The sequence below is a fragment of the Octopus bimaculoides genome, chromosome 1 (assembly GCF_001194135.2).
Source record: "Octopus bimaculoides isolate UCB-OBI-ISO-001 chromosome 1, ASM119413v2, whole genome shotgun sequence".
Classification (NCBI taxonomy): Eukaryota; Metazoa; Mollusca; class Cephalopoda; order Octopoda; family Octopodidae; genus Octopus; species Octopus bimaculoides.
In genome coordinates this window covers 81,789,602-81,802,200 of record NC_068981.1, presented here as the reverse complement: position 1 = coordinate 81,802,200, position 12,599 = coordinate 81,789,602, and the positions used below count along the sequence as shown (strand labels likewise).

General features: G+C 33.2%; 1 protein-coding gene across 1 annotated transcript in view; it reads left to right on the top strand.

The window, feature by feature from the left end:
- Window positions 1–12,599, top strand: part of LOC106880999 (ankyrin repeat domain-containing protein SOWAHC) — a 58,603-nt gene that overhangs the window by 4,476 nt on the left and 41,528 nt on the right. Inside the window, exons 2-3 of the mRNA XM_052965786.1 lie at window positions 2,282–2,354; window positions 5,312–5,392. Of these exons, the coding sequence (XP_052821746.1) occupies window positions 2,282–2,354; window positions 5,312–5,392 (154 nt within the window). The remainder of the gene's footprint in view (window positions 1–2,281; window positions 2,355–5,311; window positions 5,393–12,599) is intronic.

The following is a 12,599-nucleotide window of genomic DNA, read 5'->3' as shown; positions in this document are numbered from 1 at the left end:
ATATTGTGTGTGTGTGTATATATATATATATATATATATATATATATATATATTATGTGTGTTTATATGTCTATGTATATATATATATTCGTCTATGTATATATATATTATATAGATTATATGTAATATATATAATATACTATATATCATATATATATATATATATAACATATAATATATATATATATATATATATATATCATATATATTATATATATATATCATATATATATTATATATATATCATATATATATTATATATATATCATATATATATTATATATATATCATATATATATTATATATATACCATATATATTATATATATATCATATATATATTACATATATATCATATATTATATATATATATCATATATATACCATATATATTACATATTATATATATTATATATATATATATATCTCCTACATATATATATATATATCTCCTACATATATATATATAATTTATGTATTATATATATTTAGTATATATAATATATATATTATATATAATTTATATATTGTATATATTTATTATATATATTCATTATGTATAATATATATATATCATATATATTTATATATTATATATAATTATTATATATAATATATATATTCATTATGTATAATATATATATATTATATATAATTTGTATATTATATATATTTGTTATATATAATTTATATATTATATTCTTCATATAGATAAATATTCTCCAATAAAATTCTTCTTTGCTGTTTCTTTTTTTTTTTTTTCTTTATTTGACTTACTTCTGCTTTCTGTCCCGTCTTTTAGTTTTTCCCACCAAGTTGTAATGCCATGTGCAACTGAGCTCTGTACATCATAGACCTATTATTTAAGTCACTGTGGTTGACTTTGCATTTCATCCTTATAGGGTTGATGTAGAAATATCATCATAGCAAATATTCTGCTCAATATCACATATTTACTTGTCATTTGCTTGACCTTAACCACTCAAACATGTCCCTTAGTGGCTGACAATATGGGCATCTCTGAGCAGTAGTAAGGAAACACTGGGGTCTATGTAAATGACTTAGCCCACTCTCCCAAAAATGCTGGCCTTATGTGCAAGCTTGGGACTATTATTATTAAGGCAGTGAGCTGGTAGAATCATTGGCATCTTTTTCCAGCTCTTTATGTTCTGAGTTCAAATGCTGCCAAAGCCGACTTTGCGTTTCATCTTTTCAGGATTGATAAAAGTAGTACCAGTTGAACACTGGTGTTGATGGAATCAACATTTCCTTTTCTTGCGCATTTGTTCGCCTTGTGCTAAAATTTGAACCCATTGTTATTAAGGCATCAAGCTGACAGAATTGTATCTGTACTGGACAAATACTTTGTGGCATTTCTTCCATCTGCATGTTCTCAGTCCAAACTCTGCCAACATTGGCTTAACTGTTAATCCTTTTGGGTAGGTAACACAAGTACCAGTTATGCACTGGGGTCGATGTAATCGACTCATCCTCTCCCCCAAAATTGTTGCCCTTGTGACTAAATTTGAAACCCTTATTATCATTACTATTATTATTATTATTATTATTATTATTATTATTATTATTATATCATCATCATCATCGAAGCAGCAAGCTGGCAGAATCATTAGCATGCTGGGTGAAATGCTTAGAGGTATTTTGTCTACCACTACGTTCTGAGTTCAAATTCCACTGAGGACAAGCTTGCTTTTCATCCTTTCAGGGTTGATAAATTAAGTACCAGTGAAACACTGGGGTTGATGTAATCGATTAATCCCTTCATCACAAATTTTGGGGCTTGTGCCTTTAGTAGAAAGGATTACTAATATCAGTAGTAGCAGTAGTAGTATGGCAGGCTAACAGAATCATTAGCATGCCAGACAAAATGCTTGGTGATATTTCTTTTGGATTTTCTGTGGAGGTTGACGTTGCCTTTCTGCATTTTAGGGTTGATAAAGTAAGTACCAGTCAAGCATTATAGTTAATGTAATTGACTAACACCTCCCCTATTACCTGTAGTAGAAAAGATTATTATTATTTTATGTTTGACTTTTGTTTTGCATTTGTACAAGTTGGATCCAAGTCTCACCCAGAGACCTCAAGAGACGACAAGTTAGAAGTTCATATAGGTGTTATGCCTAGGGTACCATATATTTGGATTATTATTATTATTATTATTATTATTATTATCATTATTATTATTATTATTATTATTATTATTATTAGCTTAACTTCGTTATATTTCTACTGCTTTAATTAAATTTCTTTATTTCCTTCCACAGGGTTTTACTCCTCTTCATCTTGCATCAATACAATGCCATGATGATGTCATTGAACTGCTAATTCAAACATACAGTAAGCAGCAGTCTGTTTTCCTTTCATATATATATATATATATTATATATTATTCATAATAATAATAAAGAGTATGGAGAGCTGTACATCCACAAAGTTTGTTTTAAAGAAATAATAATAATAATAATGAAATTATTGTGGAGTGGCTGTGTGGAAAGTAGCTTGCTTACCAACCACATGGTTCCGGGTTCAGTCCCACTGCGTGACACCTTGGGCAAGTGTCTTCTACTATAGCCTCGGGCCGACCAAAGCCTTGTGAGTGGATTTGGTAGACGGAAACCGAAAGAAGCCTGTCGTATATATGTTTGTGTGTCTGTGTTTGTCCCCCCACCATCGCTTGACAACCGATGCTGGTGTGTTTACGTCCCCGTAACTTAGCGGTTCGGCAAAAAGAGACCGATAGAATAAGTACTAGGCTTACAAAGAATAAGTCCTGGGGTCGATTTGCTCGACTAAAGGCGGTACTCCAGCATGGCCGCAGTCAAATGACTGAAACAAGTAAAAGAGTAAAAGAGTGCTAAAGGTGCACTACAACTCATCAAAGGTGCATGTACAGTACATAGAATTATATACAAAAGTTAGGAAAGTGAATAGTTTAAGAGTCACGATATACATGTGTGCATGCGTTTGGAGGGTGGGGGATATCAGGTGTAGCGTTGATGAATTTCAGGAAGCATGGAGGTTATAAAGGATACAATGTCTCGGCAACTAACAACTGATGCAGGTAGTTTGTTCCATGCCTCATCAACTCTGAGTGTGAAAAAATGTTTCCGAAAGTCATGGGAGCTGTGCTATTTTCCCTTTTGTAGGCATGCACATGGAGGGGTTCAAGGTGGTTGTTGGTGCAATGGTTAATAATTTTATGGGTGTTTACTAAGTCAGTTGCCAGAGGTCAGAGCTTCTGTATATCTATGCCCAGAGAAGCAAGGAATTCAGAATATGGTAGATGCATGATGGAGTGTATTCGCTTGGTTGCACGTCTCTGAAAAGTTTCCAGGAGGTCAATGTCCTGAGCAAGATAGGGGTTCCAGATTGGTGTTGCAAATTCCACTCATGCTTCTGCCACTGTGACTACTCACTGTTGCAAATGGTTAGCTGTTAACTGGAACTTAACCGAGAGCTAATACAGTATCCACCCGGATAATATATCCCGGATCTTTTTTAAAACGGGGGGCCACATTTTTCATTAATGTTTTACGTAGTGTTTTTGGTACCGAAAGACTTTCAAACTTCGTATACTTATCTATTTTGTGTTATAGAACAGAAAAATATTTTTGTATTCGAATTTATTTCATGTAAAAAATTGTCTTATTTCGATAATTTCAACCAATCACTGACGTCCATTCAGCCGATATACATTAAGTGCCGACTACATAAACAAACGATTCTTCGTTTTATTTGCTTTTTTCATTTTAAATTTGCTTTAACCCTAACCCTAACCCTAACTCTAACCCTAACCCTACGGTTAGGGTTAGGGTTAGAGTTAGGGTTAGGGTTAGGGTTAATTGTTTCAGAATCGTTTGTTTATGTAGTCGGCGCTTAATGTATATCGGCTGAATGGACGTCAGTGATTGGTTGAAATTACAGAAATACGACAACTTTAACATGGAATAATTTATGGATTTCTTTTTTTGTTAAGAAGACTAAGAGAAAAAGATGTTTTATATGACACATTCTACCAGTGTTCCAAGTTTCAAAGTGTTTCGTTAATGAAAAATGTGGCCCCCGTTTTAAAAAAGATCCTATATCCCTCCAAACTAACTTTTATATATATATATACATATATATATATATATATATAGTCCATTTTTTCTTTCACTTTTTATCTTCTAGTCAGGCAGAAAGGCAGTACATATAATTTCTTTACAGAGAAGGAAGGAGAATGTTTTCTCAAACTTGAGACCTATCCTGAATATTTGCATCAGTGTTCTCTCTCAGTGCATGACACTCAGGGCTGGTGTCTTCTACTATAGCTTCAGAGTGACAAATGTTTTGTGGGTAGTATTGATAGATGGAAACTACATGGGATCCTGTTGCATGTGTGTGCACAAATATTGATATTTCACAGCTTTTCCTGTCGTATCCCTGTATGAAGCAGGAAACAGTAATATGGTGTTTACATTCTCTGTTGATTCTCTACCCCATCACTCTTTGCTTTTCAAGACCAGTGATGTAAAAAGAATGCCGTACATGAAAAAAGGGTTTTACTAGAAAGCCATCCATCTATATAATACTGCCCCCACATAAGTCTGCACCTAACTTGTGCTAGCATTGTTGTTGGCACTCCGTTGCTTACGACATCGAGGGTTCCAGTTGATCTGATCAACAAAACAGCCTGCTCGTGAAATTAATGTGCAAGTGGCTGAGCACTCTACAGACACATGTACCCTTAACGTAGTTCTCGGGGATATTCAGCATGACACAGTGTGACAAGGCTGACCCTTTGAATTACAGGCACAACAGAAACAGGAAGTAAGAGTGAGAGAAAGTTGTGGTGAAAGAGTACAGCAGGGTTCGCCACCATCCCCTGCCAGAGCTTTGTGGAGCTTTAGGTGTTTTCACTCTATAAACACTCATAACGCCCCGTCTGGGAATCGAAACCGCGATCCTATGACTACGAGTCCGCTGCCCTAACCACTGGGCCATTGCGCCTCTGCTAGCATAGAAAAATGGACACAAAACAAATGAGAGATAGCTTATAAGGGATGTATTGAAAATAGGCTATGACATTTTCCATGCATTCAACATATTTGAAGAAAAAAATTATCATCTTCAACCTTCTAAAATATCGTTTGAAATGCTCCAATTATTATAAATTACTCTTTTAATAGCTTATAACGCTAAAATCTTCCAAAGTGTGCAAATCTCTTTAAATTTCTTTTTTACCTTCATTTCTCTCTCTTTCTCCCCCCCCCCTCTACCTTCTCTCATTTCTTACGTTTTCTATTTCTTCACAGAAGCCAACCCAAACATCAGGGACCACAGTGGTAAGAAACCAAAGCAATATTTGAGCAGTTCTGCATCCGCCAGGTGTCAACGTAAGCAATCTTTGGATACTTATCCAGTATCACCAATCCGTAGCATTATTCCTCATGGAAATATAAGGGATAAAATACAACACCTCTCCTTGGCTTCTAGTGCTTCTTACAAAGTATGAAGCATTGGCATAATTACTAATAATTCATCATATATATATATATATATATATATATATATATATATATACTGGCCTTTATTAGTTTTAGGACAGAAATTTATTTTCTGTTTTTGTTTGCTTATTTTGCATGTTAAAATTTTTAATCCATTTCTTGCATATATATGCATAAAAAAAAAGTTTGAAAACGATTTCAAAATGGTTACATTGTGACAAACTAATCTGTGATGTTAAGTCAATATTTTATTTTTAAATTGTTAAAAAAAAGAATTAACTTCAAGAATTTTTGTTTGATAACGAATGTTGAACGAATTGCTTTTTACTTTTGTGTGTGTGTGTGTGTGTGTGTGTGTGTGTGTGTGTGTGTGTATTTTGTGTAACTGTTTATGAACAAATTCTAGTCGATTTGCATAATTTAGAAGGAGATAACTCTTGACAAAATGTCACAGTTATCCTTCTTAGTATTTTATTTTCAGTCGTTTCTTTCATCAAAATCCCTCGTTTCTTTGTTTTGTTTTACAAGTCATTCCACCAGAAGATGATGAAAATAGACACAACTCGTGTGTTTTCAGTATTAATTTAATCGACTATGTCCTCTTCATTAATGAAAAGGATAACTGATTTCATTGTCTTCGAAAGAAAATCAGACATAAAAAGTAGAGTACCAGAAAGTATACATTCTGGTATTTAACTACTCTTAAATTTCAAATTCTAGGTTATCTTTTGTCACTCTTTTTGGGTCGATTAATTGAGGTTCAGTGAAGTTATATCAACTATAACACTTTCAAATATGTGTTGCCATGGACCTGTGATATAATCGTAGTTATTGTTGTTGTCATTATTATAATAAGATGGTTGGGGGTCTGGAAACAGAAGAGCAGTTTTTTTACAGTATTCAGTTTTCTTCCACGACTTTGAGTTCAGATCTCCCTGTAATCGACTTACTCTGCTCATATATCTGGGATCTTGAACTCAATTCAGTCAATCAACTCAATACTTCACCTATTTGTGGTGTTTTTATTTTTTCCTATCCTTTCGGAATTTATAAATTGACTACCACCAATATTCTTCAGTGGATAAAACATGATGTTTTTACTACAAATTTGTGGTCTTAAACGAATGTGCCTTGTCTTTGGCCCCTTCAGGAGTTCTATGGTACTATTGTAACATATGACATGTCTTGGCTAACTAAATCTTACAGAGCCATCCCTCTTCAATTTGTGATCTTATGTTAATATAAGAAAATCATTTTTATAATTATTTATATTTCACTGAGAGAGTAATATAAAATTGGAAAACCATATGGTTTATCAATTTCATTATAGTAATTACTTTCCCTTTTCTCAGTTCCAGTTTCCATGACTAAGTTTACATATTACCTGAAATATACAGGTGTTAATGCTACGTATAATAATCCATTCTTTTTCAACAGTTGGTCTCATGCCTGCGTACAAGAATCATCTTTTAGCATTGAATGTGTTTCCTTGCTGGCATGGGTTTAATAAGCAACACTATGACATACAGTAGTACCTCGCTTTTTGAAAAACTCTGATCGCAAATAAATTGTGCTTTATATATATATGGATATATATAATATAGATATATATAAAGCATGATTTGTTCATGATCAGAAGCGTTCATAAACCGGAGTACTACTGTATTAAAGGAATATGAGAAAGACAGGAGATGAAGTACGATTTATTCGTGATCAGAGTTGTTCAAAAACCGAGTTTCTACTGTACAGTCATTCTAGTCAATCCGTTATGATCTCATTCTGCATACAGTGGCTGCTATCTTAAATGCCCACATACTCTCTCAGCTCGTTTTTTGTTCTGGTTTTCAAGTAAGTTATGACTGCAAATCTAATAAAGTATATTCGACTCATTTCTCTCCAACCCCTTCCAGATTTTCTGCGTTCATTGTCACATCATCATTTTGTTGTCACTTATGACATACTATAGAAAAGCAGCAAGTGTGCTGCTATTCAAGTTAGCACTCTATTTCCATTCTTGACTAAAACTATTAGAATTCACTCACGTTGTTGTTGTTAAGTCCGAGGCCAGACCTGAGTGAGCAAACATGTAATTCATGACACTCCAGCCTTGACTGCCCTGTCTTTTTAGAGGTGTATAGACCTACATTTTAATTTAGTGCCCAGGGAATTTGGTTGCTATTTCTAGTATGTGTAAAAGCCATGTAGAAGCTCCCAGTTTATGTATGTAAGGACTCCATGCATTGCTTTGTCTGGAGGTCTTTAATACTGTTAAAATGACTCTACTTGTACCCAGCCTGTTAATGTTTATACAGAAGTAACACACATTCCAGTTACATCTATTAGAAATCCAATGATGAATATCGTTTTATCTACCTGCAATAGAGAATATAATTCAAGAGCTGAATCAGTGTAATTTTTGAGTCTTTCTGTTCTAATGAGATACTAATGGCAACATAGTTTCCTTGATTTCATCTGCTGCCATTATTTTCTCTTTTTGTCCTTTTTTTTCTCTCTTTTTTTTTTTTTTTTGGTCCTTGAAATTTATTATGGAAGAACAGTCATTCTTCAAAAAAAAAAAAAATTTGAATGTTAAGCCAAAGTTTTACAGCATGTATAACTAGTCTGAAAAATATTTTAATTTGATCAATATTTACTTTCAAATTCAAAAGTGAGATAGAATGTGCATTTGTGTACAAGATGTGCATTTCTCTGCAAGATGTGTATTTGTCTGCAAGCATGTGCATGTATGCGTGTGTGTATCCATTTGCATTAAAGCATTTCATTGCACACCTTTTGTTTATGAATGGGTTTAAATCCTGCCAAACTCAACTCTGCTTCTCATATTTTGGTGGTTGTGAGGTCATTGAAGCAAAGTCCAGTAAGTGACCACAAAAATCAATTCAATTGATAGTAACCCTTCCCTATAAATATTGGTTTTGTATCTAAAAAACAAACTAATATGTTTAATAATCACTGCATTAAGATGGTAAAAAGAGGATTGAGTATTTTTGTGTGCTTTGGAGTTTCTATTTTTTTGTTTTGTTTTAGCCAGTCCACTAAATCATTGTTATTCATCAATGATCAGTTACATTCTATGATTGATTTCTCTACTTAAAAAAAAAAAGCTATAATTTCATTTGCTTTTTATTTATTTTTTTCTCTATTTTTGTATCTAATAGTTTTAATGGGGGGAGGAATTCTTCGAGCTGGTGTAAAAGTAAGTCTAGATTTCCTTATCATAAATAATTAGTTTTAAAACATTTATCTTTACTTACTCTTTCCACATCTATGTATCTCACGATCTTTCTTTCATTCATTCTATAACTACCTTCCATTCTATATTGGCCCATTTCCCTCTACAGTATATGTATGCACGTAGTTTATATAACTTTTCAGAAATAAAAGTACCCTATAACAACATTTCTCATTTCAAACATGAAAATTTGACTTCATTTGTGTATTAGTATCTTCCACACCTGTAATATTGTAATAACTTACTTACCTGAGCTGTATACTTAATCTCTCTCATTTCTTTCTTGAACATGAACATTTTTTTCATTTCTTCGTTTGACATTCGTTCTGACCCAAAGTTATCTAACTGTACAGCAAGTTTTTCAAATTAATTTCGTTCCTTTGAACATCCTCATTGATTTCCTTCTTCAACCAATACATTCTACTAAAATGTCTTGACTTGGAAGAGTTGTAAATACCAAGATTGTTTGTTGCTCTTACATGTTCACACCACAAGGGAGGTCACTGTGTTATGTACTCTAAAGTGGTTCATATATTCAAATCACATTTTACATTTAGAACTGGGGATCAAGTTATGTTGTGTGTGTATTTTATCTTTTACTTGTTTCAGTCATTGGACTGGAGCCATGCTGGGGCACCACCTTGAAGGACTTTCGTCAAACAAATCAAACCCAGTATTACGTTTGTTTTTTTTTTTTAACTCAAAGTTTTATTCTGTTGGTCTCCTTTGCCAATCTGCTATGTTATGGGGATGTTAAGAAACCAACATCGTGTGAAACAAAGATAGTCAATCACATTCAAATACAACAGATTTCTATGCAGTTTCTGTCTATCAAATTCACTCACAAGACTTTAGTTAGCTTGTGGCTTTCAGAGAAGACACTTTCTCAAGGTGCTGTGCTGTGGCACTGGGCTCAAAGCCATGTGATTGCAAAGCAAGCTTCTTAACAATACATCCATGCCTGCACCTATATATATATATATATATTCAAATTCTTTCTCTGTTTATTTTCTCGTGTTCCTTTCTGTTGAAGGGCATAGCCTCAAAACGTAAAACACTTTTTCACCTTCCCGAGCATTAAGCTATTACACCTGTTTGTTGTACACACCTGTCTTCATCTTTTGTTTTTTTGTAAATTCCAACTATATATGTATGATGGAGTCTCCTTTCGAAGACGATGTATGAGCGTTCAGCTCTTACAGAACAACCTGCACAAGTGCTTCATTTATAGTGAGCAAATGTTGATGTTGCACATTAGCTAATTTTCTCCATCAAATCGATGTCTGAACAGGGGCACAGTGTGCCATACATCAGGTGTTGAAGTGATTACAGAGCAATGTGAGATGAAGTGTTTTACTCAAGAACACAATGCACCTCCCAATCTTGAAATTGAAACCATGATATCGCAATCATGAGTGCAACACCTTCAACCTATATATAGATAGATAGATAGATAGATAGATAGATAGATATAGATATTGAATGTTTTCAGTAGAGTATTTGTTGGATAATATATTACATTATATGAAATATATTATTTAACAAATATCCTATTGAAAACATTCTTCAAAATAAATTACACACACACACATACAAAAAAAAGAAACATTGCCAACTTCTCACTTTGTACAATGTTAATAACAATACTGTTTATCATTACAACTCATTAGAAATATAATCTGTGGTTCAGTTTACAAAACAATTTAGCAGAATTAACACAATGATCTCTTTTGTTGAGCAAATGTATGAGACCACTCGTTATTTGATGTACATATAATAGACCAAAATATCCACTCTATATTTTCCAATCCTTATCAATTTCTTTAGTAATGAACATCTCACGATGATTTATACAGATAGCAAAACATACTGCATGATTTCTGTACGTAAAAATGTATGCAATTCCTGTTGTGGTGCTTGTAACTGAAAAAATTTCTAATCCATGAATAAACCAAGAATAATGTGGAAATTATACTAGCTTTAATGGTGACCATGATAGGTTATGTTTTTCCTTAATGTTATCAGTTAAAAAGGTATAAATACAGTGATCATCATCATCATTTAACGTCCGCTTTCCATGCTAGCATGGGTTGGACGATTTGACTGAGGACTGGTGAAACCGGATGGCAACACCAGCCTCCAATCTGATTTGGCAGAGTTTCTACAGCTGGATGCCCTTTCTAACGCCAACCACTCAGAGAGTGTAGTGGGTGCTTTTACATGTCACCCGCATGAAGGCCAGTCTGGTAATAATAACTTCTGACTTGTATTGACATTTGACAATTTCCCAATACATTCTACCCAGATATTAGAGGTATGAGCAATAACATGTACAGCCAAAATAGGTAACCAAATATTTGCAATGTATTTGAAGTTATGATCTGTAAGGTGGAAGATTAATTTTCTATCAGCTGAACCATTTCACGACAAAGCAGTAATAGATGGAGATTTATTTTTGCTTTTAACAACTCGGATGAGAGACTGGGTCCTTGCCATTTCATATACTGTGACACTCCATTCGAGTGATTTTAAATATTTATTTGGTGAAGGCTGTTGAGGTCACAAAAAAATAAAGAAATAGATGATGTTACTTCTAATTTGGTTGCTTTATACATCAGTTTGTGCAAAACTATTGATTTTGATTTCTGTAGAGTGTAGATGTAAGATCAAATTTTTCTAGTATAGTTGTGTTTAATTCTTTGTCAACTCTTTAGGATTAAGGTCCAAGTCTTCCAGAGTAGGATTTCAACACAAAATCATGGATAAGAAATAAAATGTCATTTCCTCCAAGAAACATTTAATGATTAGTATTTGTCTTTTAAAACTTCATGGCATGAAACAGAGGCGCAAGAAATTTCTTCCTAAATAAAGTGCCAGTCTTACTAGATTATTTGCTTGGTAGCAAGTTAATTCGAGACAATGTAAAATTAAGTAATGCTAACTAGATGCACAACTAAATACCTGCAGTGGATTTGAGTAGAAAACTTATGAACTGGTCAATCAATGCCATGTCCACTCAGTTGCTTTATTGCTCATAAGTAAATGAACTAACTATGACGAAGGTATTGAGTCTGCTCTACTCTTTATGTAACCATTCAACTTTATTATTGATTTCATTTTGTTTTAAGGCAACAAGCGGGCAGAATCATTGCATGCTTAGTAGCATTTTGTCCATCATTATATTCTGAGTTCAAATTCTGCTGAAGTCAACTTCACTTTTCACCTTTTTGGGATCAATAAATTAAGTACCAGTTGAATACTGGGGTCGATATGATCGACTTACCCCTTCCCCAAACATGCTGACCTTGTGCCAAAATTTGAAACCATTATTAATTTCATTTTGTTTTAAGGCAACAAGCTGGCAAAATTGATAACATGCTGGACAACATGCTAAGTAGTGTTTCATCTGTCTGTAAGTTCTGTGTTCAAATTCTACTGAGATTGACTTCGTCTTTTATTCTTTTATCATTGACAAAATAGATACCAGTCAAACACTGAGGTCAAAGTAACTAAACCCCTCTCTTAAAATTTCAGGCCTTATGTTTATAGTACTTTTTTTAAAATTAATTGTTTGGGTTTTTTGTTCTCCTTGTCACATAGGTCTTATGTTTTAGAAGTAGTAGTAAGTTAGCTATTGTATTCATTCATCTCTCTCACTCTCTTCAGGGCATAAATACCTTGAGTAGTTTTGCATCCTCAACAAAGAATTTAAAACCAATATGTTGGGTTTCAACTTGCTTGGAACTTACATCTCTCTATCTGGAACTTGCCTGGAATAATGCTGCAAAACTTTTCTTTCTTATATATATATATATATATATATATATATATATATATATATAT